The sequence below is a fragment of the Thermobia domestica genome, chromosome 5, assembly GCF_964235325.1.
Source record: "Thermobia domestica chromosome 5, izTheDome1.hap1.1, whole genome shotgun sequence".
Lineage (NCBI taxonomy): Eukaryota > Metazoa > Arthropoda > Insecta > Zygentoma > Lepismatidae > Thermobia > Thermobia domestica.
This window is the reverse complement of record NC_137458.1, coordinates 19,426,091-19,453,936: the sequence shown is the minus strand read 5'-3', so window position 1 is coordinate 19,453,936 and position 27,846 is coordinate 19,426,091. Positions and strand designations below refer to the sequence as shown.

At 38.1% G+C, this 27,846-nt stretch overlaps 1 protein-coding gene and 4 non-coding genes across 5 annotated transcripts in view; all 5 read right to left on the bottom strand.

Annotated features, from left to right (window-relative positions):
- Positions 1-27,846, bottom strand: part of LOC145684598 (glutamate receptor U1-like) — a 79,364-nt gene that overhangs the window by 8,828 nt on the left and 42,690 nt on the right. Inside the window, exon 5 of the mRNA XM_081756991.1 lies at positions 5,173-5,411. Coding sequence (XP_081613117.1) covers positions 5,173-5,411 — 239 coding nt within the window. The remainder of the gene's footprint in view (positions 1-5,172; positions 5,412-27,846) is intronic.
- TRNAQ-CUG (transfer RNA glutamine (anticodon CUG)) lies at positions 12,552-12,623 on the bottom strand. The gene has a single exon. It is a non-coding gene; the product is annotated as a tRNA-Gln (tRNA).
- TRNAQ-UUG (transfer RNA glutamine (anticodon UUG)) lies at positions 15,750-15,821 on the bottom strand. Its single transcript has one exon. It is a non-coding gene; the product is annotated as a tRNA-Gln (tRNA).
- On the bottom strand, positions 19,152-19,223 carry TRNAQ-CUG (transfer RNA glutamine (anticodon CUG)). Its single transcript has one exon. It is a non-coding gene; the product is annotated as a tRNA-Gln (tRNA).
- TRNAQ-CUG (transfer RNA glutamine (anticodon CUG)) lies at positions 19,332-19,403 on the bottom strand. Its single transcript has one exon. It is a non-coding gene; the product is annotated as a tRNA-Gln (tRNA).

The following is a 27,846-nucleotide window of genomic DNA, read 5'->3' as shown; positions in this document are numbered from 1 at the left end:
GAACGCCCAAAGAAGCTTATGATCTGTAGTGTCTCTGCCCAACTGTGAAACATGGCGGCGGCTCGGTGATGCTGTGGGCCGCCATATCATGGTTTTCATTGGGTCCTGTGGTCACACTTAGCGGACGAATCACTGCCAACGATTATATCGCAATTTTAGGAGACCACTTGCATCCTATGGTCTGGATATTATTCCCGGACAATGACGCCATCTTCCAGGATGATAATGCACCCATTCATACAGCTGGCGTTGTTGCAGCGTGGTTTGAGGAACATCGGGATGAAGTTCAACACCTCCCCTGGCCCGCCCAATCCCCAGATCTCAACATAATTGAACATCTGTGGTCCGTCTTGGAAACACGACTCCGGCGACGATTTCCACCTTCATCCTCTCTCACAGAACTGGCCGATGCCCTTCACGAGGAATGGTGTAAAATTCCACTTACTACCATTCACGAGCTCTATGCCTCCATCCCACGTCGCATCAAGGCTGTTCTGAAGGCGAAAGGTGGCCCGACACCATATTAATCTGGTAAGTTGCAATTTCGTTCAGGTGTTTCCATTTTTCTGATCACCATCTGTATCTTCATCCTATAAAATAAATGAAGCCAAAAAACAACCGAACATCGGCACGTCTGATTGGCTACTTTCGTTTCCACCATGATTGTTGAAGAACTAACGTGAACTTACGATTCATGTCGAGAAATCTGGGAAAACTTGTTGACTCAAAGTTCACATGTGAAGTTAGCCTATCCAAAATTATATTTATGCTCTAATTTGTATAAAATCGCGGAACTAACGGAACTTTAGTAAGGACTAACGGGACCTAACGGTGAACTAACGATTCTTGTTGAAAAATATAAGCTTATAGTGTACGCCAATTTCACATGTGAAGTTAGAATTCCCACACATTTTTATTTATGCTCTAATTTGTATGAAATCGCGGAACTAACGGAACTTTTGTAAGAACTAACGGGAACTAAAAAGGAAGTAACGATTCATGCCGAAAAATGTGGGAAAGCTTGTTGGATACGCCAACTTCACATGTGAAGTTGGCCTACCCGCACATTTTTCTTTATGCTCTAATTTGTATAAAATCGCGGAACTAATGGAACTTCTGTAAGAACTAACGGGAACTAACGATTTATGGCGAAAAATGTGGGAAAGCTTATTGGGTACGCCAACTTCACATGTGAAGTTGGTCTACCCATTGGTTTTTGTGTATAATTTATTTAAAATCGCGGAACTAACGTAACTTTAGTAAGAACTAACGAGGAACTAACGGCTCATGTAGATAAAAGTGTGTAAGGTAATTTGGGTAGGCCAACTTCACAGACCTTTGAGACTGCACACTTCTTTCAGGGAGTGTGTATTATTTTCATAAAATCACCAAATCCTTTAATGTAAGTATTTAACTATTAACCATTATTAACTACTATCCTGATTATTAATTATTATTGTTAATAAGTTCGCTGTAGGCCTACTATACTCTTTTCCGCGTAATTAATTTATGCCCTTTACTTCGTAGTCTAAGTTGCACTTTCGTAACTTTCAGCAAGTAGAGTAAGAATACGAAGATTTATAAAATATAAACACATTCTATCGTCTCCACACAAACACGAGAATACTTCTCCATAGCTGTTCTATATTGTCAAACAATGATAACTTTTTTTTTAAATTTTAACTTTAAATTTACTGTCATTAAGGGGGCAGACTACTAAATATTTTTGAAAAACTAATATTTTTTCTTTTGCCCATTTTTCGTAAGTGGAAAGAGGTAATAAAATGTAACGTACCACAATAATAGATAATGTTATTCTACACCCGAAAATGTGAATTAGAAGAATTTTCAGTGTTGCCATCCATAAAAATTACAGTGTGACCAGAATTTAATTACTCAAAAATCTAGGTAAAGGCAGCGACTAGAAAAATGAACTCTACGGTAATTGATGATTTATGATGCTGTCTATGTTCCTTGTTTACTACTTTTTAAAGAATGTTTCTATTTATTTTGTAATAACTTATTTATTTTGTAATATTTATGTAAGTTTTATAAAATAAATAGAAATATTATTAAAAAAAGTAGTAAACAAGGAACATAGACAGCATGATAAGTCATCAATTACCGTAGAGTTCATTTTTCTAGTCGCTGACTTTACCTAGATTTTTTAGTAATTCAAATTCTGGTCACACTGTAATTTCTATGGATGGCAACACTGAAAATTCTTTCGATTCGTATTTACGGATGTAGAATAACATGATCAGTTATTGTGGTAAGTTACATTTTATTACCACTTACGAAAAATGGGCAAAAGAAAAAAATATTAGTTTTTCAAAAATATTTAGTAATCTGCCGCCTTAATAGTTCGTTATAAGTACGTCATATATTTTCTGATTCTACACAGGGTGACCATAAAATTTTCAGCTGAAAACGGGACAGGTTCTGGTGTTTCAAAAGTCATGAGGAAGCCGTTTTACTGACTTTTGCACTATTGCCAACATCCAAGCAACACCCTCGCCCGCCAGGTGCCAAGCTGCCAGCATCTTTCGTCGTGTCTGTAAGAAATTTGACTTTAAAAAGTTTCTCGTTTAAATTTCCTCTACCTACATACAATTTACTTATAATGACTATATTTTTTTGAGACGTAAGAATGAATTTGAAAATTGGCTATAACATGGTTAGAACTGAAAAGAATGTGGCTAGGATTGCTAACGGTGCTGAATTAGCAACTCTGGACTTTTAGGCCTACCTTTTGTTCTTATCAGCGCCCTGATATCAGAGCTTCCCCTCCTCTCTCCTTTTTTTTTCTCTCTTTGATATAGGGCGGGGTCAAGTGATTCGATACTTATGAAAAACGTTGAAATTTTTCATACACGTTGAAGTCTGTCAACAAACAAGCAACTGCTAAAACGTCCGCGGAGTAAAGGTACCGGTACTGAGTTTAATATTTACTTCTTTCACTTGCATAAAACGGGACAAATACTACTTTTTTTGCACCTACTGACGGGAGAGCCGGGACACGCCCCTGAAACGGGACTGTCCCGGTCAAAACGGGACGTATGGTCGCAATAATTCTACAGTTGCATTTAACGAATTTAACATAACTATGTTATTTTATGGAGGAAGGAGGTACGGAGCATGTACTAGCTCCATAAGCGGCTATGCTATACACTATGTATGCTAGTGACATCTATCATCGTTTGTACAAATCACCTACAGGCGCGATATTTGTCTTTTCTATCAATAAATGGCAGTGTAGCAAACACGTTTGGTTCTCATCCCAGAATAATTATAAGAATTCCACAAAATGAAAAATGTAAATTACAAGGGGAAAAATCGCTGGCTCTTGCCACGTATCACAAGATGTAGCATGTTTCGTCTGCACAGGAGCAGAAATCTACTTTTTTTATTTTAAAAAAATGTAATATAGAGCATGAAATGCAATGGGTAATAAATAAGGGTATGGATTTTTGTTCTTTTTAGCATGAGACTCCTGAGAAACGTGATTTTACACCTTCTGTGTTCAACCAAATTACATAGTGAAAACTATAATTTTATCCGCTTTAACCCTAGATTAGGCGCGTGGGTGACAGGTGTCCCCCAGTGATTTTTGTCTCACGTTGGCAACACTTTGTGTGGTGTTCGGAGTCGCACATTTCAGTATCTGAACGTTGATTGTTGGTGTTTGATGTGGAGGCAGTAGCATACTTCTGTTCCCTGTCTACAGTTTGTAAAAAATAAATTATTTCTGCAGCAGTATGTTTTAATAGGTGGGTGCCACCTGTCACCCACGCGCCTAATCGTGCAACAAAATCATACGCGCCTAACGCATGGTTAATGGACGTTAGAATTAATGTTCATTCAACTCGATAAAGTTACAGTTCGTACAGTACTCCGTTTAATGGAAGTTGGGTGAAACGTTGCTTGTTTAGTTTCGTGTCTATAAATGAAAAATCCTATCGTCAACACAACGCTCTCTCTTCACAAGTGGTTTGCAATGTACTTTGGAACTTCAAACAACGAGTAAACCGCGGTGGATCAGTGGTACAGTGCTTCCATTTGGTGCATGGGGTTCCTGGTTCGATCGTGGATCGCGCCAAGTGGGCTTTGTGGAGGACAGACACTACATACGTGAGTTTTCTTGTGGTTTTCCTATTTCCTCCACTTTAATAATTTCATTCATTTTAATCATCAGCGTCTTCTTTAACCTACACGGCATAATCGTCGAACGTGAAACTGAAAGATTTCAAATCAAGAAACTACCACACAGAAAGATTGAGTGTCCGAATCAAGGATATTATAAAATAGAGGATATACCCATACGTATCTTCATCCTATTAAATCAATGAAGCCAAAAAACAACCAAGCATCGCCAAGTCTGTTTGGCTACTCTCGTTTCCTCCATCGTTTGATTGGCTACTTTCGTTTCCGCCATGATTGTTGGCTCAAAACATTGCGATCCTATTGGGCGGAGTGGGCACAGTAGGGGGGGGGGAAGCAAAACTGTGACGTATGACTTCACGATTTTGTTGTAAGGGCAGATCCTCTGTTTTATAAGATCCTTGGTCCCAATAGAAGAACTAGAGTTTTAAAAAGGGGCAAAACCCGTTTGTGCGTGCAAAAAAAGAGGATTCTCTTTTCTTGAGGGCAAACGTCACTAGATGACACCACAATCAAATCAATGGTGTTGCCCCTCGAATTGAAGAGTTGAAATATGTTGTTATGAATTTCTATACATCTTTTCTTCATAGTTATTTTACGTATTTTGAACTCCAGTAACGAATTATATCTTTAGATAATATATATTCTGCCTACCTGAGCTCAGCCTGCCACAATTCTAGTATTTACTATATTTCAACTTATTACAGCAGTACGATGCCGGAATCGAAACAAAAGATGCCATGGTTTACAAAATCCTATAACATGTGCTGTTTTACGAAGTAGTTAGAAAGATTAACAGTGATAGCCAGTGACGTATTTAGGGGGGGGGGCTTCAGGGATTAAGCCTCACCTTGAACTCTTACTTACTATAGTAAAGTATATGAAATATCTTGCAGAATTTTCACATTTTCAGGCAAAGCCCCCCCCCCGAAACAAAATTGTAAATACGCCACTGGTGATCGCATTTTTGCTAGTTTTCCTTGTAGTTTCGTTTTCTAGTATTCGACTTACCTTGCTGACAATAAGCTGCACAGATAAATAGGAAAGCATTTCCAATAATCAACGACGTGGGTTGCTGGTGTTCGAGTCGAAAAAACTTCCTGCCTTTAACTTGAGCTACAAGTAACATGACAGACAATACAATCAGCGTAGCAGCTACCACACCCCACAACTCTGGGCAAAATGGTGAAGTAAACACGTCCCAATGGTCCTTCTGCAAACTATTGTTCTTGCGGATAAACATTCTGTGACTAAAGAAAGAAAAAAAAAGATGTAATAAATTATTACTAGCATAAGTTAAAGTGTGTACTTACAAGTAAACCTTACGTTTGGGTGAATCGAGTTGCTAACTGAGACACATATGAGAAAGTAGTACTAAACGTGGTCAGTATTTCAGTGAAGTTGTAGGTGCGAAGCTCCAGGGGTTTAGGAGATATAGCTACCAGAACATCACATGGAAGTACAGAATAGTCTTCATACAGTTGGAGGTAAAAGCTCTATAAGACCTCTTGTAACGACAAAAGGTGAATGAAAAATATATGCATGCACTCTTTTCTGAACTACATATTGATTGTACTAATTGAGGATTTTTCTGGATGAAAGACCCAAGTTTAATTACGACTCAATTCCACTTTGGTCATTTTTCCTTAAATTAGCAACTTGTTTACGCGATAACAAATGCTGGTTAATGATAAAGCAAAAATTCTTATACCGTTGGATTTATGGTAAAATTTGCTATTAATAAGGTGTCAATGTTATGCATTTTGTTTAAAACTTTTGTCTGATTCAAAATATCGGATTTCAAGATGGCCGCCAGCAAAGCAACTCTTACCATAGACCTAATATTTATCCACCTGCTTTTTATTTATTATCATTAACACAAAATTTACAAGGTGGGGTAAAGGACTAATACATATGCTGCAACAATACTTAATTTCCCTGTAACTTTTTACCAATTGCGCGTAAATCAAAATTAACGTCACCATTGTTCTTCTGATTAAATTTGCGCCTTAAATCATGTATCACATGACCCTATTCCTATTTTAAAAACTTAACCTTAATTCAAAATGGCGGCTTTCAAGATGGCTGCTGTCAGGTATACCCTTACTATATGACTTGCCCCTAGTCCTAATATGTACCCATATATTTTTTATTCACCTTTTGTTGTTCCAAGAGGTCTTATAGAGCTTTTACCTCCAACTGTATGAAGACTTCTGTACTTCCATGTGATGTTCTGGTAGCTATATCTCCTAAACCCCTGGAGCTTCGCACCTATAACTTCACTGAAATACTGAACACAATTAGTACTACTTTCTCAGTCAGCAACTCGATTCACCCAAACGTAAGGTTTACTTGTCAGATGTTGAAATAAAGTAATTGTCAGGGATGTAATGGAGTGTATACGGGAATATACTGCGAACACCCACCTAATATTTTTATAGTACAGCATATTCTTACTTAAAATCAAATATATAATCTAAGGTCAAGGGCGCCCATCAGGGAGGTGCAATGTGGGGCGCTTGGCCCCCTAAGAGGAAATTGTATTTGGGAATATTGAAAACCCAATAGAATGTTTACATTAGTTACAGCAAAATTTGAAACTATATTTGAAATGTCGCTTATACTTGCTCCCCCTTGGAAACTACAACATGGGCGCCCTTGTCTAAGGTATAAGGGTGGATATATGCTAAATATATGAAAATATTTGAAAACGCTCGAGCATGTGCCTACCAAAAATTCTAACAATATCTCTCATTAGTTGTTATTCTACAATTTTATACGATCTCCAACTACGCACACATCGCTTCCTAGAAAGATGAAAGTTAAAGTCTACCCAATTTTCTTGGTAATGAAATTCCTTTTTTAAAAAAATGTTCGAATAAATCTTGTAATAAATTATCTGTGCACTCACCTTTCCTGAAACGATTTTGTTGAAATTAACACACACGAGTCCCGAAGCACCAGGTTAATCCTTTGGAAATAATTTATGTGGGTTTCTCAGGTCGAACACACGACTTTTTTCTAAATAAATCTAATCTTTTAGATAAAATATATAATTGAATGAACGCCTGACACTATATACAACTCGCTATTCACAATGTTCATTCAAGTTGCATACCATCTTGACCACAGAAAAACAAAATGCAGAGTTCACATATAGTGTATATGGATAATTGAATATACGCCTGACACTATACGTCAGGTTGTTCTATGTGAAATGTCAATTTTTGTGCTCACTGATTTTCTTTATAATACATCTTGTATAGTTTAAAGTTTAATATAAATTGCTATACATGGTTTTATTGCTTATTCTTTGCTCCTTCTAATCATATGTTTATTTTTTAATTAGCCCAGAAACACTGAAGAAATTCTAAATTAAGTATAAATTAAGTATATGACTTCTTATGCTTTATGAATTCAAACCTGGACATTCTGCAGCCCAAGTAACTCGATACATTAATGGTACTTTAGGGAAGGATCCTGCCATTGAACATACAGCAAAATGAGGGCTTGAGAAATTCTCTTTAGGAGATATGACCTTCCAAAAGAAACCTGAGAACCCCATAAGAAACCTGAGAGTATCTTCTGTGATGCTCAAGTTAACTCTTTCCTAACTGTTCGAGAATTTGTTGCCCAACTGGGAGTAAGCATAGCCACAGTTTCCAGACACTTTAAATGTCTTAGGAAGGTGAGAAAGACCTGCAAGGTGTAGTGTTTTCCTCATCAGTTGACAGAAAGGCACAAACTACGACGATTTGATATATATACATCATTGAGTATTAAACCAAAAAGTAACTTTCGGCCTAGTTTAGTTGTTTACTTCGTTTTTGTTTGACGAAATTGGAAATTCTATGATAATTGTAAACCTTCACCACAGTGGCTGGCTGCAGATCAAAATAAAAAACACACACCCAAACCAAACCTACATCGAAGGAACATTATGGTGACAGTTGGATGAAATCAAATGGAAGTTATTCATTACAGCTTCCCCTAGGAGTGGATGAAACCATTAATACACCATATTACTGTAAACAATTTGATATTGTGCACCAAAAATGATTGTCGTTAGAACCAGCTTTTGTAAACAGAAAAAAGGCAATTATTATTATTATTATGTTCCCCATGATAATTGATGACTCATGTTTGCGTATGTCTCTGAAAGAACTGAAGTTTGAGGTTCAGCCTCATCCACCATACTTATCAGACCTGTCCCTTGCTGATTACCACCTATTTAAACATTTGGAGCCTTTCTTGTCGAACAAACGCCTTGCCAATTAGGGAGCTTCAAAACAATTTTCAAAGAATTTATTGAGGTGCTCTTTGAAGCTGCCTTAAAAAGCACTTCGTAGTGGATGAGAGAAGTGTATTGGTACAGATTGAACATACCTTGATTAAATACTTTCAAAAAATTATGTGTTTATGACAAAAATAAAATCTATGTGCTAAAACAGTTATTTCAAACAAAACAACGTGATACAACTCCGTATTCATAGTTTCCTTTCTGGTTGCATCACCTTTTTACATACAGACAAACAATATAAATAATAATTAATATGAGTAATATATTAATTTTGTTTGACAAATTGGCCCAGCGTGACTAACTGGTCAAATCATTATGATTTTTTTTACACGATATGAGAGACATATATGTGTATTGTCCATAATATACAGTCTGATAGTTACACCAACGGATCAACAGCTAAAAAGTAGTATGTTATAACCCTCGAACTACATATTTATTGGTTGAATGAATAAAAGAAAATATACAGAATGCTTCACTTAATGGAAAGAAAAGAAAGAGGGTAGATCTGAGCTCGTACAGCTGGATTCAGAGTACTAAGTATTACACCATGCGACCAACTGCTAAAAATACTATGTTACACCCTACGAATTACAAACATATTGCATGAATTATTACAAAATACTGTAATACAATACTTCGCTTAATAGAAAGAAACAAGAAACTAGCTCCCACCGAGATCTGAACTCGGAAACTGGATTTAGAATTCAAAGTGTTGATATCTATCATACAAATACTACGAAACACTGGTATAGTATGTTACAGCCTCCATATATATATATATTAGTATCTTGGGTAAAGATGCCCCATTGAGTGAAGACGCCCCTTCTCGAATTGCTCAAGGCCTGTGACTTCTAGTCACAGCACTTGCCATCCGCGTGAAAGGGTAAATTTTTACACATTCTTGAGTAAATATATGTGGAAGTTGCATCGGAGAAAGAAGCTGCTTTTGTTCAGACCTGTTCACAAAGCTAAGTTACTCTTATTTCAGTGTTTATAATTTTAGAGAGTAAAACGTAATGATGCTCTTGACGATAGTTAAATAAAAGTACATGAATAAAATATAATCGCTTAAGTACTTCAGTCTTTTACAAATGCTAATATGCTTTGTTATATTCTTTCGACCATGAGTATGTCACGCGATCGTTTTTGCTTCAAAATTGGGAAAGTTGCCCCAGTGAAATCAAAGCAAATATGCCGAACTTTACAACACTAAAGGTTTACGATTTATGTTCGGGACAATCAGTTTATGATGTTACAAGGATTTGTACGTTCCTTATGTTACAAAATAGCCAATTTTATCAAAATAACAATCTAATTAATACAAAATACATTTTTTCTGCACCTCTCTGCTTGTTTCAGTGAAACGACCCAGGCCCCACGACGAGGAAGTGGGTGCAGGTCGGATTCCTCCCATGTCCATCCTACCATCCATGCACGTATGTTTAAAATTAGATCCTTGGTTCTTTGCAGGGCATAGTTTTCCTTTGTTTCTATTTTTGGGTTTACAGATCGGGATCTTAGTTTAAGTCTGATAAAACCATCTCTGCCACAAACTGCTGCAGATTCTTGTGTTACAAGTTTCACGCAGCGTTCTGTGCTCTTAATGTGACAGGAACATTTCAAACCTCTTTTTATGCCTGGATTTTAACGGTTATTACTGTGGATTTCAAGTTCTTTGTTAGAAAACAAGACAGCACTAGAGGAGGCATCACTTCAACTGATACCAATTAATAAGGTTTGTGTAATCGTTTACATTAAAATTGATTGATTGATTTTGAGTTTTGTCCCGTTCAGCTGCGAGGCTATATGAGACGTGGACCTACTGATTAACGTGGAATCCGAACCACATGAGCTCCCGCCGGGAATCGAACCCGGGTCTCCCGCGCTACATTAAAATTGAGCTTTCATAGCATATATATATTACATGTGATTCATTGTCTACTTTAGCTGTTCTTCCTTGTTTCGCCTTCCTACTATTGCTACTGTCATTATCTATACTCTTCTCGTATCTAGTCCCTTGCGTTGACTATCTTTCTCAATGCCTCTTTTCTGACATGAAGTATTTCATTGTCAACCATAGAAATCAATATATTCTCCGGATGTGGCAAATAACTTGTTGTATGTATCTTGAAGAAGTTGTCATTAGTCACATGTGTTTAACTTCATCTTTACAACTAGAGTATCTTTTCTACTGAAAACGAGCGACCTCCAGTCACTTTCCTGCATAGAGTTCGATCTTCAAGACCATCAAAGTACAAGCCTCTAAGAACCTTTCCGTTGGCCATTAGCACTTCCTTTTTTCATATCTTTTCCCTTCGCCTGATTTTTGAGCTGTCTGTCATCTGGCCAGCATTCTTTGGATCAATTATTCCCCCCCCCCAAAAAAAAATGCAATGTAGGTATTGCTATCAAAGCAGTTGCACAATCAGATGTTCCAAGTCGGTCTTCCAGCATACGAGGGGTCTAAGGACATGTCGTTGCTGCTTGTTTCTTTTTTTCTCTAATATCCTGTTGTTTCGCGAAGTAATCACCAACACTTGACTCATCGCCCTCAAGTCTTGGTGATTACTTCGATTAGTCGATAATATCCAGATTAGTCGATAATATCCAGATAATATGGAGTTCATTAGAAGTACTCGTTTGTGATTTGTAAGAAGATTGTTGGTGGGTGGTCGGTCTCTCGTGATTTCCTTTTAGTGCGTACGATTAGTTTTAAAGTCTCCTCTAGTCAACTCTCTCTATTCTGCCTACTCGTGTTGTTCTCTGATCTTGCAGAAATGTCCACTCCTTCCTAGGTACTGTCTTTCTCAATTCACATTAGCACATGGAAGTTCATGACATTTACAGGAACATATACCAACGAACTTCATGTAATCTTATTTCAATATATCCATTTTTTAATGGAAATTAGCAAAAGCTTTCGTTTTCTTGTCAGATTTAACAAACTTCTTATATACTTTCCGTGCAAGACAAGGTGAAGCTGAATTAAACGTTCTAACGACACAGTAGGGATGGAGGCCTTGTCCTAAACATATTTCACACACTGAGCAACGTCTCTCGCCACCTTCTTTACAGATCGAACATATCCTTTCTCACACTTTTCAAGCTCTACCAATTGAAAATAACGCTTCATTACATCTGATTTTGTGGGTAACTACACCTGAAAACTCAGCTGAATTTCCAAACACGGGATAAGTCGTTCTTAGTCTTTTTCTTATCTTCGGCATGGTTAGAGTTCCAATATTGATATAAAATACATATCTCACACACAGTACATACAGTTTAATTTACAGAACACAATACAAATTGTTTATACACTTGCCAATTACGTACAATGAAGTAAACACTGAAAAGCAACGTTAACACCGCAAAATTAGCTTGAAAACATCGTCCTCCACACTCGAACAAAGTTATCGAATACTAACGTTGTTTCTTTTTAATACTGCTACTATCAATTGGACTAGTCCAAATTGAGTTCATACGAAGGGGAGGAAGGTAAGCTGTATAAAGCAGTACGTGAATTTTTTAAAGGGAAAAGAGTGTTGAAGGAAAAATTATAATGAACAATGAACATATTTATCATCAATGCTAGAACCTTATATGAAACCACAAGTACAGTATATGATATACAATACTTTGTTTTGCTAAAATGGGCTATTTTATGGTCCCAAATCTGCCTAAATAATCTAGGAACTATTTCTTCAATTTTATAGACGGCTTAAGTTAAGAAATATAGGTAATAATTTTGTTTATTTACCGTAGAAACACAAGCACACCCTATAAGCACAGAAAATCATTTTTGGCGATTCGCCACCGGAAGATATTGGATTTTAGCGACGAAATTTTTACAGTATTTTATCTATTCCATGAGTTAACGCAAGAAAATATACAGAATGCTTAGCTTAGTGGGAAGAAAAACAGAGGGTAGATTACAACTGGGATTCCTAAACTCAGTGATAACTATTACACCATGGCACCAGATGCTAAAAAAAAAATATGTTCTAGCCTCCGAATTACAGACATATTGCATATATTATTACAAAATACTGTAGTACTCACAACACTTTACTTAATGAAAAAAAAGGACAGGTCCCACCGAGATTTGAACTCGGATCGCTGGATTCAGAGTCCAGAGTGCTAACCATTACACCATGGGACCAAGTTGAGGATATCTGTGTTCTAGCCTCAGTTTTATTGACATATCGCATAAATTATTATAGGATTATACACACGATACTTTGCTTAATAAAAAGAAAATGCATTCGGAAAGGTTCACTGAGATTTCAAATCGGATTGCTGGGTTCTGAATGCAGAAGGCTAATCATTACACCATGGGGCCACCCAAAGCTAACACTATATAACAACTTTTATACATTTTGTTGTGGCAAAATCATATATTAGGTTTTCAGAGTTAGATTTATATATAGTATCCTAATCATATGTTAAATCTTATGAGATTTTGTTGTATCTTATATTCAATCAGGGCCGGATGCAGGATTTTCTGAGGGGGGTGCACCAATCTTGAATCAAATTATTTTTTTAAAAAATGCCTTTAGGCATCTGTGTTGTGTATAAGGAATTGACAAACAAACTCCGCTTTCTTTTAAGCCCGAAAGAGAAACATGACATGAAATTTTCGGAAAGTATTGCTATTTTCACTGCTAGTTCCTCACTTTAAATAATGTATATTCACAACGGAGGAAGGGGGGGTACATGTGCTTCGGTGCACCCCCTAAATCCGGCCCTGTATTCAATGTTCATTAAACTTTGTGACTGCCAGTTGTTTCTTTTTTAAACTTAGTTTTTAGTAATTCCACTTTAGAAAATGAACATTCACCGTAACTGTTAGTAACCACCATCACTAAAAGAAAAATCAGAAGCATCAAATCGCATTAATGTTAATTTCATAAAACTGAATAAGGCTACATAGCAACAAAATAAAACGAGGTTAAATAGTAATTTTTGTTTAACCGGATATTTTGTAACGGGAAATGGCAATGAACAAAGCTATATTAAGGTTATTAATGTCACTCTCAGTTCTACTCCGGTTCAGGTCTGCAACCAGAGGGGAGCTAGGGGGGCCTGCTTCCCCTAAAGTTTTCGTGGCCCTTCTAGACCTCGACACAAAAAACACAATTTAGATATGTGTGAGAGACTTATTAATGACTTGGCCCCCTCTAACATGTTCATGCCCCCCCCCCCAAACCTCTGTGGCTGGTTTCGGGCCTGCTCCCGTTGTTTCATAAAATACTTTGCACTAAGTACCATTAGGTGGGTATAGGTAGGAATTTCTGGGCCTTCAGCACCTATGACCATGATAGTCCGTCACACGTCACGTATGAGGGATGACGTCACTCGGCGATATACTGCCCGGAGAATTGGGAAGAAAGGATTGAGGAACGTAGGAAGCGGTATGGGTCCACTATATTAGGTAATATCCCGACATTTCCCTGGTGTAAATAAGGAAAATCCAGAAAAAATCAATCAGGATGTCTGACCTGAGAATTCTTTTACACTTTTTTAGACTAAATGTTCCCACCCCGGAATCGAACGCGGGATCGCTCGCACAGTAATATTTATTTATTTATTTAACAATCACCAGATACAGCTCAGAGGCCATTTTACATGGGATATCTAATAACAATAATAACAATGGAAAGGATTTGGGAGGGTATCGGCCAGGGCCTGTTAAGTAGGTGTCATCCTGGCATTTGCCTGGTAGGACTGAGGGAAACCCTGGAAAACCTCAGTCAGGATGGTCGGTAGCAGGATTCGAATGAGAAGCCAACGCTTGAGCTGAGCACAGAAAAGTTTATTTGGTATCTTTATTGAATAAAAATAATAACAAAACGGGGGACCCTGAAGAGGAGGAAAGAGAAGGGATTGGCGTCCGCCATTTTCGATGTTATCTTAAAACGAAGTGATTATTATTATTTTGTAGAGTTTAGTGTGAAAGCTCAATTTCTTTACAAAAAGAATGATAATCAAAGGTGAGGAAACAATTATATTTCTAATGAAAGTAATTTTGTTCATCATAGCCTGTAGCCATAGTATCTCCCAGAGAGTATCTTTGTAGAATCGCGATATAAAAGTAAATACGTGAGATGGACTGTTTGGTGTTCATACACATAAGAAGAAACATGCTCTTCTTCAGAGGCGGTTCTAGAAGGTAAGAACCGGCGTGGGGAGGGGCAACGAGAACCCAGGCTGTGATAGGTATATCATGAATTTACCTTAAACTTTCAAAAATATATAAATAATAGCTTGAATTAGTTTTCGTTACTCAAAAAACTGGGGGCCTAGGCCCATCCGGCCCCGGGCTAAATCCGCCTCTGCTCTTCTTTATCGTTTATTTGCACCAGGTATAATTGTGCAGGTACCGGTTACCTGGGTCCATTGCGTTTTCCACCTGAATTCTTCTTACGAATCTCCTAATTGCATGATGATTAATCGCTACTATATTCGACAACCTCTGATTCAACTCTGCTCTTATATTACAGATTCTCGCATCATTCGAAGGAGTTGCACCATGAACTTTCGAGATTGATAGGGGGGGGGGGCACAGAGCAGCCCTTCCCGGTCCTACGTTTCTTCTATTATTTCTCAATCCCCATCTGAGATTCAACACTTCGTATCTCTAACTTTGGCCAATTTGAGTTTTTGATACCATTAGAATCAGTATAGGATGGCGCACAATATGGTTAAGTAGTACACCTATATCACGATAGATGGCTCTGTTATCCCTCAAAGTAATACCGCGTATGATGAGGCTGAAGTTTTTTTTTTTTTAATCTCTCCTGTAAAATTGGTGAAATGTTATTTACGCGATGTTGAATCTCAGACGTTGAAAGGTGCCTCCATGTGACAAAAATGAAATTTCAGCTCTAGTTTTCATTACTTTGCATATTAAAATTGGGAGCGATTCTAAGCAACGAGTCAAAGAACCAAGGGCGCCGATTTCTCTGTAAATTTGGGGGGCCCATTCAGATGCAGAAGGTATATATATGAGGATTTTAATACAAATTGCATTCAAAGTATGCCAAATATTGTATATTCATAAATACAATAGGGGCCCACATGAGCTTTGGGGGGCCCGAGCACCCATGTCCCCCTCAGGATCGGCGTCCTTGCAAAAATGTATGATTCAAATAATGAATTATACAAGTTGTAAACAACGAAACCCTATTTAAAACTTCGTTAAAAGATGTTTACTTAAATTGCTACGAATAAGGTTAGCTTGAAAACAACTCGATATGTTATTTCGAAGATACTAAAAGTCTACGTAAGGTCCCACCGAGATTTGAACTCGGATCGCTGGATTCAAAGTCCAGAGTGCTAACCATTACACCATGGGACCGGTTGTAGCTTCTACTTTCCTGAACCTTGGATAGTGGAAGTGAGAAAAAGTAGACTGCACATAAGATTGTCTTTCTATTCATGTGTGACTATAACACGCTCTTTGACCTTGAGAAGTCAAGAACACAGATTACAACCTAATCTGCAACGCATTTCCGTAGTATCACAATACATGGGAGATAGTGACAAAGTGTATATTTACAGATAACTTTTAAAATTATTTATTTGTGTATACATATTTCTGGGCACTCGTACCAGCAATTAAAGCCCGTTACGCATGAGGGATGAAGTTTCTTGGCGAATACATTATGGAGAAAACACGTAGCAATCTGAGACCTATACATTAGGTAACATCCTGACATTTGCCTGGTGTGAATTAGGAAAACCCAGGAAACATCTTAATCAGGATGTTTGGCCTGAAAAAGCTGTTCAACTGAGTGTTCCCACCGGGAATCGAACCGGGAACCGTTCGTACAAAAGGCAAGAGCATTAGCGACTATATTTTTTAATATTATTATTTATCTACATGTTCTCGTACCGGTATTTGAATTACTAATAAAAACAATAATATGGAGTGATGTCAATTTAGCTATTGATGCAGACAAATTGTACTGTACATAATATTTTAAGTATAGAAGTAAATTTATTGAGAAATGCCAGAAAAAATACTACAGTACGTTTTAAGTACACAGTAAACCTAAAAAAATTTTTTTTTTTTTTCATTATTAAATTCAGTTAGGTTAGAGTTTAGCAGTGCCGTACCGTAGAAGGAAGGGGGAAAGCGGGGCGACGGTATAATGGAAGGAAAGAGTAATAAAGAGTGCTGAAAATGAGGAAAAGCAGGATTAATATTTGAAAATTTTCTTACACTTGGCGCCAATTATGGTGACACTTCGCGGCTCGTCTGTTGATCTCATTCATATGTACGGAGGCGCCGTCGTGTACTCTCACCCCGGGCGCTGATTTTCCACGACACGCCACTGGGGTTTAGCCACTTTTAGCTAGATTTTGTGATCATTTTAAACCATATTTTGAAGGCAGCTGTTGGCAACACTGATAATATGACTACAAAGACGTGTGTTTGATTTTCCAGTAAACTGAGATTCTACTTAATTTGGATGGTCATTTATTAGCCGAGTATTGCTCTATTTGTAATGTGAACATCCGCCAATGATGCCATTTAAATCATTCAACAACCGGTTATGTGATTAATTTGTACTCCCACCGGAAATCGAACCTGGGTCTCTCACTCAAGATTATGCCGATATGTCCTGCAGGTACGGGTAGCAGGGGCCAGCCATCAAAACATGATTAAATATTTCGTTCATTTATTTATTTATGTTTTGATCAGTGCTACGACTTGCATTTTTGCTTAGTTTAACGTCCTACGTTACACCCCCGAGGCTAGGGACGACGGTGATGACGATAATGAGCGAAATGGTGGAACGAAGAAAGTGGTAGGGAAGAAAAAAGCTCGGACAAAACCCACGCACATGGAGTTCGTCCACCACAAAATACACTTGGTGAGAATAGGGTTCGAACCAGGAATCTCGGCCAGACGCATCTGTCCAGAACTACTGATAGTGAATTATGGTCGATTGTGAGTACATTTTTTACTTCTTCCAAATTTATTGACAAATAAGTGAGAAAGGTTGTTAGGTTTTCGTGAAACTGAAATATTATCCTGAACATAAATTTTTAATTCTCTGCCTGGTGTGGATGTGCAGGCCACGAAAACTAAAGCTTAAAAAAAAACCATTCAGTTTAATATTTAATTTATTATTTATTTATTTATTTATTTATTAGTTGGTTGAGTTGAATTACATGTTTCGCCCACAGAAATCGAATAACTGAGCGGACATCTTCGCGAAACCAGTTTTCGAAAAGAGTCCAAATTTCTGTTCAGATGGTGGGTGGCTGAAACTCTACACAGTTGCCAACTCCATTACCGCACACTATTCATTCCTCTATGACAGATGAAACTCCAGAAATACCGGCCTTGTAACCTAAATTTCTGACCCCCCCCCTCGTACATGATTCATACTATAAAACCTATGAATTTATAAAGTACTCGTAATCGTATGATTCAAAGTTGAAATAAAAAGAGCATTTATCAACATTAAAATATATTGTAAGGTTCCGCATGTCTCCATAACATGCGATAACCATGTGTGTACTACACGTGCCAATAGTAAACAAAAACAACGCAGACGACAGACCCGAAGAGGAGTCGCGCACATTCGCCAGCAATCGGCAAGACGAGGATTACCGAGGGTAGCCGACGCTTCAGGATAAAAGAGAGGAGCACGCAACAGCAAGCATCAATCTATCCAGGTTGATCGAACCACCTGAAGCCCTAAGACGCACGGTCATTGGGTTCCTTTCCTCTCTCACGACGCCCGGTCACCGAGAGAGTCACCTAATCACACAAGCTTAACCCCTCTCAAGACGACCGGTCACCGAGACACACACCTAAGGTTAACTCCTCTCACGACGCCTGGTCACCGAGAGGAACCTCACCTGCAAAAGCCCTAAGACGCTTGGTCATTGGGTTCCTTTCATTATCTTACCCAAAATATTAGAGGAACTACTTATTGTATACATTTTGTATTTAAGAAGATCTTTTATAATAAAAGGTGATGGGAAAGTCCAAATTCCCGTCTATAGTAATTTGCTCTACTAGAAAGTATTTTGCAGTATGTAAGTCATTACACAATATGCTCCAATAATAAATAAGGTTTAAATGTTGTTACATAACACCCTTCGTGGACCTTGCGTGATGTGAAAAGATTCTGATAACTTTTATATGAAATTGAGAAAAACAATCAGGGAATAAATTTTTAATGTAAGTGTGCGAAACAAGGCGAGACTATAAAAGCTTTTCGAAAATTGAGACGAAATTTATACAAAAATTAAGAGACAAGATGTGAAAAGCTTATTTCTCGACTAGACTCGTGAACAGGACTAGCACCATGGGCTTAGACTTATTCTGCTTCTAATAATGAGGGCACATATCGTAAGTGATCCCAGAACTTATAGGAACTTGACAAGGAGATTGACGATTTTTTTTTCTAAAATCGGGAAACGTATTGCTAGTTTTTATGTAATACAAATTGTTGACTACACACTGAAGCACACAGTTAAGTTTGTATAATATTATAAAGTAATTCTTAAAAAACAAAACAAAAAAAAAATGCTGAGCTTAATTCAGACGGACAATCATCACACCATAGAACCAACTGGGAGCACTACTTGTTATAAAGACATATTCTTTGATTATTACGAGATAACATACACACAATACTTCGCTTAATGAATAAAAATAGATATTAGGTCCCACCGAGATTTGAACTCGGATCGCTGGATTCAGAGTCCAGAGTGCTAACCATTACACCATGGGACCAGTTGTAAGCACTGCTTGTTATAGCCTATTAATTATTGACATATTATTTGAATTATTACAAGACAACGCACACACAATTTCGTTTAATGAAAAGAAAAAATAAATGTTAGGTCCCACCGAGATTTGAACTCGGATCGCTGGATTCAGAGTCCAGAGTGCTAACCATTACACCATGGGACCAGTTCTAAGCACTACTTGTTATAACCTATTAATTATAGACATATTATTTGAATTATTACAAGACAAGCATTACTTGTTATAGCCTATTAATTATAGACATATTATTTGAATTATTACAAGACAACGCACACACAATTTCGTTTAATGAAAAGAAAAAAAATAGATGTTAGGGTCCACCAAGATTTGAACTCGTATCGCTGGATTCAGGCTATTATTCTAGGCAGGCACATGGTGCACACAAGTGCCAATGATAGTGGTCAGGCTTGAATTAGAGCCTAGGCTTATTAAACGGCGTGACAAACATTTTGGCATGTAAAGGTGGCGCTCCAAGTTCCCTTTAAATGCTGCTAGCAAATGGGAGACCTGCTGTATTGCCACGTTTATTTTGTACACATTCACTTCAGTCTATTCCCTGCCACCTGATCGCGTTGTAGTTCGTCTGCTTAGCCAAGTCATAGCCGCACCCCTTTACCACTTGGCAACGTCGCGTGAGAGCTTGCGTTTTATTCGTTTAGCTGAAATGCCAAGATGTTTGTCACAGGCTTTAGGTTGAAGCCACATATTTGATTCCCTCTTCCCCGTCTTCAGAAATTTCCTGTATGCGTTTCTGTATTACATATTATAATACACTGTTATCTTTTATAGGGTGATTCTTCCTATAAACGTGCGTTCAACAGTAAAATTTTCTGCAATCGCGACTAAATGCAGAATCCATTGTGACGTCAATTTGGGTCGTTGAAGTTTACAGCACAACAACTAGGTCTATATTTTCTTTGAGGGAAGAATGGGCTGAAGTACAACCTTGGGTGTGAGAATATGTTAATTTGACTCTGTGCGTAGACAGTTGTTCGCTTAAAACGTAATATTTCTCACCTTTCCATGCCAGTAAATGCATAGGCGGAGCTATGGGGGGCATTGACCCCCCAACTTTTTGACTAAAATAAAAATGCCACTTATAAGATCCTTCAATTCTTATTCTTCTTACACAATGGTATACCTGAAAACTCTATTGAAAACATATCTGAGAATTACACCCTATAAGGAATACCCTCTACACCTATTAACAATTGAAATGAAATGAAATGAAATCTGTGAGTTTTACGTCCCACGGTTATGCCGGTTAGGCTAATGGAGACGGTGATGATGAGTAATGAGTGAAATGGTGGAATGAAGAAAGTGGGAGGAAACGGGAGAACCCCGAGGAAACCCATGCACACGGTGTTTATCCACCACAAAGTTCACTTGGTGGGGGCTGGGTATTAACAATTGATGAAATATGCACTTTTCGATTGTGTATGTATGGCTTCCTTTACGCTGATAAGAACCATCATCCACAGTTTCTGGAATTCGAAATAGAGCCTATTGACATTTAGCTCTTTCGCGATTTTGGACACCCCTAGCTCTAAAACTATGCACTTTTCGCCATAGATTCATATGAACTTTTTCTCATATTTTGATGCAAGGAATCACCTCTTATAGTTTGTCGCTATAGTTCATTAACACCCTATATATATATATATATATATATATATATATATATATATATATATATATATATATATAATGTGTTTAAATGATCTTGTAGAGGCTGTTCAGCCTATGTTTAGCCAATTTCGTTCCTTCCCCTTCCCGGGCAGAATGGACCCACCCAACCTGGCTCGCTGCGTCCTGCAGTGTTGTGCAGTGCCTTCCTGGGAACGGAGCTGTTTTTCCGCGCGGACGACAATACCGCACAAAACAGGACCATTGTTGTGAATTGTTGTGTTAAATTTGTTTCCAAGTGTGCGGGCTTCCGCTCTGTGACCAAATTGCCGTCCAAACTAAGCCGGTTTTGGGAAGGCTATGTTGCGGCTCTTTATGACGCCCACTTTAGTGTTTCTGTCATTACAAAATAGTGCAAGAAGAATGGTTGCAACATCAGTTTAAGTGGAATAAAAAATGTTATTAAAAAGTACAAGGGCAACGAAGCTCCACCATTTGGATCACCAACGAAGTTGCCTAGGAAGCGGGAATGCACCAAGGCCACCTCCACCATGCAGAGGGAACTTCGCAAAATGGCAATGCAAGAAAATCCACCAACACAAAGGAGTATGGCTAATCGTCTTGACGTGTCTTTGGGGACTGTGAGCCGGACGTTACACCATCAACACAAGCTGGAAAAAGTCATGAAAGCTCGCGGCCATTTTCTCACGGATGCACACCAAAACGAACGAAAGTGTAACGCCCGAAGCTGTACAAATGGCATCTGGCAAATCAAAGGTGGATGTACGTCGTAACGCTCGATGAAACATGGATTTTCCTTTCTGACTGCGGCAAACCGAGAGCCATCATGTACCGAGAGAAAGGCGCCAAGAACTTCAAAAGGCGGGTCCGCTTCTGTAAAGAATCCTTCCCAAAAGGGTTTATGGTCGTTACTGGCTACTGTTACCAAGGTAAACTGAAGATTCGTAGGATGGCGAAGAACTGCAAAGTAAATTCGCAGTATTTTCAGGAGCAGATTATGCGGCCGATCTACGAGCATGAGATTCGAACAATGTACGGAAATGACTCCAATCTGGTGCGCATTCACATGGACAAGGCCTCATCACATACCTCACGATCGTCCCTCGCATTCTACAGGGCGATGGAGGAGGCAAGTGGTATACAGGTGATACCTTTCAATGAGGTGCATGTTAAATCTCCAGATGCAAGTCCTATGGACTATTGTGGATTTGGATTGCTGAAGCGGGCTTTGAGAAAACGGCGTGTGACAACTGTGGAAGGACTTTGGAAAGCTGTGCAAAGGGAATGGGACAAGATTCCCCTCCCAGTTCTTCAGAGAAGCCTATTACAGTGGAAATTACGCAGTAGATGTACCCCACTTGGGATGGCTGAGTCAGCGAAATTTGATCCTGTTTTCCTGGAATTGGGAGGCAAGTTTCGACAAGCCTTTAGTTGCTATGGTCATAGCCTTTTACGGCTACCAGAGAAGTGCGTGGGAAAATTTTGGTTTATCTGAACGTGTATGAGAACAGTTTGTTGTTGTTATGGTGATAGTCTTGGATGGGTTCATCGTCTTGGGTGGTCATACTCTTGGAGGGATCATAGTCCTATTAGTTATCATGATCGAAGCTTCATGATTGATTGATTGATTTTTGCTTTTCGTTAGCTAGATGCTCTTGGCCTTCATAGTCTTGGATGTTCATACTGATGGACGGATCAGAGTCCTATTAGTTATCATGATCGAAGCTTCCCAATGGATTGATTGATTGATTTTTGTCTTTTCGTTATGAATTTGAATCCCAAACCCCTCCACTTCCTCCTGCGAAGAACGTAAGGGAACGTTGTTACTATGCTCATACTCTTGGACGGCGAAGCTTCCCAATTGGTTGATTGATTGATTTTTGCTTTTCGCTATGTATTGAATAGCTAAATGCTCTTGGATGGATGAGAGTTCTATTAGTTATCATGATCGAAGCTTCCCAATGGATTGATTGATTGATTTTTGTCTTTTCGTTATGGATTTGAACCCCCCAAACCCTTCCACTTCACTCCCTCCTGCGAAGAACGTAAGCGAACGTTGTTACTATGCTCATACTCTTGGCCGGCTATCGAATCTTGATGAGAGTTCTTCCAGTTATCACGTTCGAAGTTTCCCAATTGATTGATTGATTTTCGTCTTTTCGTTATGTATTGAATAGCGAAGAGCATACTTAATGTCTTAAAATATTCAATGCTTTCTCATCGAGAATCGAACCTGTACACTAAACGCAAGATCAGTGCTTCACGATTTAGAGTTGAATTAATTCTTGCATGAAAAAAAAAAAAAAAAAGAATTTCATGTATTGGTTTTAGCGTAGCATATGATATGTACATTGTTCGAAGCTCTTCATTTCGAAGCACTATAACACTTTCAAGTGTTCAATGTCCCCTTTCTCTCTCTTTTTATCATCGAGAATCGAACCCGGACCAAAGTGGTATTAAAACATAAATAACAACCATAAAAATAAATTTAAAAAATACAGCATTACATTATTATTATTATTATTTGGGAGTGAAAGTGAAGCAGACAACTAACCTTGATTGTAGCTTCGTTAACTTATGAAATAAAGATTGTACATCGGAATCGAACGCGAGACCAGTACTTCACGATTTAGAGTTGAATTAATCCTCGCACGGAGTAATCCAACTTGAGGTGGGCACTCTATCACTGAACGTCAGTGCCTCGCATATAGATTAGATTTTATTTAAAAAAAAAACTTTTCGTCCTATTTTTTTCTAGTCGTCTTGTATTGGGTAGCTAGATTCCCCCTCCACCTTAACCCCACCAGACCCATCTTGTAATACTAAGAATAGAAGTTCCCAGATTTTCTGCGAAGAAAAAAGAATGCTTTCTCATCGAGAATCGAACCCGGATCCCAAACGATCGTGGTCTTTCGTAAGTGTATGGTATATGAATAAACAAGATGATACACGTTTTCCTCATCGACATCCCTTCTTGCATCATGCATGTGTGCACAGATATTTGTATGCATAGTGTCATTAGTTTCTGTTGATCATCTGCTGAAATAACATGGCTGTGTAAATCATAAGTTACTTTATAATATTGACTTCCATAGATTTCCAACATAATTGAACATAGAAACGTAAGCAAGATTTCATTGAAGTAGACGATTAGAAAAATACGAATAGTGGAAGATTAAGAATGGAACTGCGACCAAATTCTGTATCTGAAAGGATACCACTTCAACAAATGCCAGAATTACCATATAGTGGTGCACATAAATGTTTTGCCCCTCAATATAGTCAGTATTGTACAAAGGAATTACGTTTAAGAACATTCGAACACTGGCCTATTTCATCAAAACAATGCCCGGATCAATTAAGTGATGCTGGATTTTTTTACACGAAAACAAGAGACCAAACTATATGCTTCTATTGTGCTGGAGGATTAAAAGATTGGACTGATAACGATGTTCCATGGATAGAACATGCGAAATGGTTTCCTAATTGTCCATTTCTTTACCTTAAGAAGGGATATGCTTTTATTAAACAAATACAGGAAAAGTGCCCTGTTATACAAGTATTACGTAGTGCTCCGAAATGAAAGCCAAATTAATGTGTATTGTACTAAAAAGTGGAACATTTGAATAAGTGAATCGTGTTGCTAAAGACCTTGTATTTGGATTTAAGTGAAATTTTAACAGAATGGGGAAGAAAACTTGTACATTTGATTCCGCTTGCTTTCAGACTATAAACAAAAAACTCATAGATTCAATTATGACTGATTTATTGGATAGTGTACAAACACAGTCAAGTTTGACGGAAAACGAACTTTAAAGTTGATGAGTGTCAATGAAGTGGACTTCTGTTCATAAAGAAGCAGAAAATACTTTTCATTTATACTGAACAGTGTAGTACTAATTCTAGAGCATTTAATAATAATAATAATAATAATAATATAGTGAAATTGAAATCTTTTATTATTTTCACATAAAATTTGTATTTTGTGAACGATCAATACGATAGGATTTTTAAATTAGTATACTAATGTTGTTGTTATTCCGATACTTCTGATCACAGTACAACGTACGTTTACGATGAAGAACGTTGTGTTTGTAGATTTTTGAATTTATCAGAAAGTACACACGGTGTGAACCGTGATCGAATCAGGGACCCCCAAAATACTGGATGTAAATCCTCTATCACTGAGCCATCATACTCGTCAAACCATAAAAAAACAGACACATATGTGAATGTCTGTTTTGCTAGTCTCTTTCTTTTCTCTGTTTGCTAGTACAGTGAACTCCATCTTAAAATGGTTTAGTTTCAAGAGCAACAGATAAGATAACATTGTCAAATGTTTTGATGATTCGTAACAGACTGACCTTCAGCCCTGCTAAATGAATAATAAAAGGTACAGTACATTTAATTGTATGTTAAAGAGTTTTAGTCCTATAGTTGACTACTACACTAGTAGAGAGGGAAAGTGATGATGAGAAATGATGAAGTGAAGAAAGTGGGAGGAAACGGGAGAACTCCCAAGGAAACCCATTCATACGGTGTTTGTCCACCACAAAGTTCACTTGTCTGAAGTAGAATTTGAACACGGTGCTTCATGCAATACAGGTGAACGCTCCGGGAGAACCCAGAGGAAATCCACGTACACGGTGTTTGTTCATTATAAAGTTCATCTGGCGGGAACAGAATATTGAACCTGGGACCCCTCCTCATCATGTAGCAGAAGTGAACGCTTTATCAGTGAGCCACTGATGTCCCTGATGAAAAAAAAGTATAAAATATGATAAGAAACACGACCGCCGAGCTAAGATGCCCTCCAGACAATGTATTTGCTTTGTGTTTTCCGTGTTCCATAGAGATGAAATTCTATCGTTAAAAACACATACATATAAACGAATTTGTACGTCTCACAATAAAGCCAACAAGGTCTGTCTGTCTTTCTGTTTGTAAATGAAATCTTTGAATAATGAAATGAAATCTTTGAGTTTTGCGTCCCACAATAAAGTCAACAAGGTTAATGGGAAATCTTTGAGTTTTATCCACTGGAATGAAAGATTAAACTATATTACTCATGCAATGATTGTTTGACACCCTCATAAACATTTGTCCCTATACTTGTGAAATATAAATGTAAATATATCTAAGTGTATATCTTTCTGTCTGTCTATCTGTATGATGAGCATAATCATGGTACGTTAAACTGAAATATTTTCTTACGTTTCGAACGTAAGAAATATGTGAAAGTTTGTGTGTGGCTCAGTGATAAAGCAACGACTTATTCTTTCAGATGAATACTTAGTGTAGTAGAGCATTGTTCCGCAACCCCCCAGTGCATGCGGTCCCTAGTTCGATCTCCGATCAAGTAATGCCGGTTAGGCTGAGTGTACTATACTAATGGACGGCGATGGGACAAGTGAAAAGTGAGTTTTACGTCCTACGGTTACGTCTACTAGGCTAATGAAGGAGAGGTGATAATGAAAAAATGAATGAAATGATGTAATGAAGAAAGTGGAAGGAAACTGGTGAACTCCGAAGGGAAATCCACGCATACGATGTTTGTCCACCACAAAGTTCATAGGGTACGAACTGGGATCGAACGAGGGACCCCCAAGCACTTAAGGTGAACGCTTTATCATTGAGCCACCGTTCCCCATGGAACGAAAAAAAAATGAAATGAAATCTTTGAGTTTAACGCCCCACGATTATGCCGGTTAGGCTATGTGTACTATGCTAATGGAAAACGAACGAGGGACCCCCAAGCACTTAAGGTGGACGCTCTACCACTGAACCACCCTGCCCTCTGGAACGAAAAAAATGAAATGAAATCTTTGAGTTTAACGTCCCACGATTATGCCGGTTAGGCTGAGTGTACTATACTAATGGACGGCGATGGGACAAGTGAAAAGTGAGTTTTACGTCCTGCGGTTACGTCTACTAGGCTAATGAAGGAGAGGTGATAATGAAAAAATGAATGAAATGATGTAATGAAGAAAGTGGAAGGAAACTGGTGAACTCCGAAGGGAAATCCACGCATATGATGTTTGTCCACCACAAAGTTCATAGGGCACGAACTGGGATCGAATCAGGGACCCAAGCACTTGAGGTGAACGCTCTACCACTGAGTCCACCGTGCCCTCTGGAACGTAAAAATGAAATGATAAGGTCGGTTTTCCGGGGACAGTCAATAGCATCTTTTCGTTAAGTTGTAAAGGAAGCAGGGGATTTGTGGTCACTAAAATTAATGACAAGTATATAGAAAAAAGACATGTGATTTGAACACGGGACCTCATACACCAGAGGTAAACACTCTACCACTGAGTCACTGAAGTTAATTTCATAATTTTCTAATGTTAATAAGAGTGAAATCTAACGTTAAATACACATACATAAGTCAACGAACTGAGAGAGAGTTTCTGTATCTGCAATGTCTACTTGCAAAGAGCAGAAAAATAAGATAACAGAACATGTTTTGTATTTCAATGTTATTCTCCAGCTGTCGCGTCAACATTATCTTAGGTCATGGTTTCAGACAACACGAAGCGAAGATATGTATGTGTGTGTGTGTTTTAGGTAATATTAAAACAGTGTTTGAGATCTAATACTTGACAAAACTAGTGTTGCTTATACATCTCGGATGTCGTTACCTATGTACACATGATGTTGATTGATTTTTGAGTTTAACGTTCCGTTCAGCAGCGAGGCTATATGCACCACAAAGTTCACACGACGAGAGTTAGGATCGAACCAGGGACCCCAATCACAGAAGGTGAACGCTTTACCACTGATCCACAGCACCCCACGATTTCAACATGGGGCACAAATCTTCAAGTTAAAACAATTGTCTATTCTCAAATAAGAGAACATTTCTCTATTTCTTTAAGTTGATCTAGGAAGTTGAACTTTGTATAGTTTTCTCTATATTATAGTCTAAGCTGTATGTGAT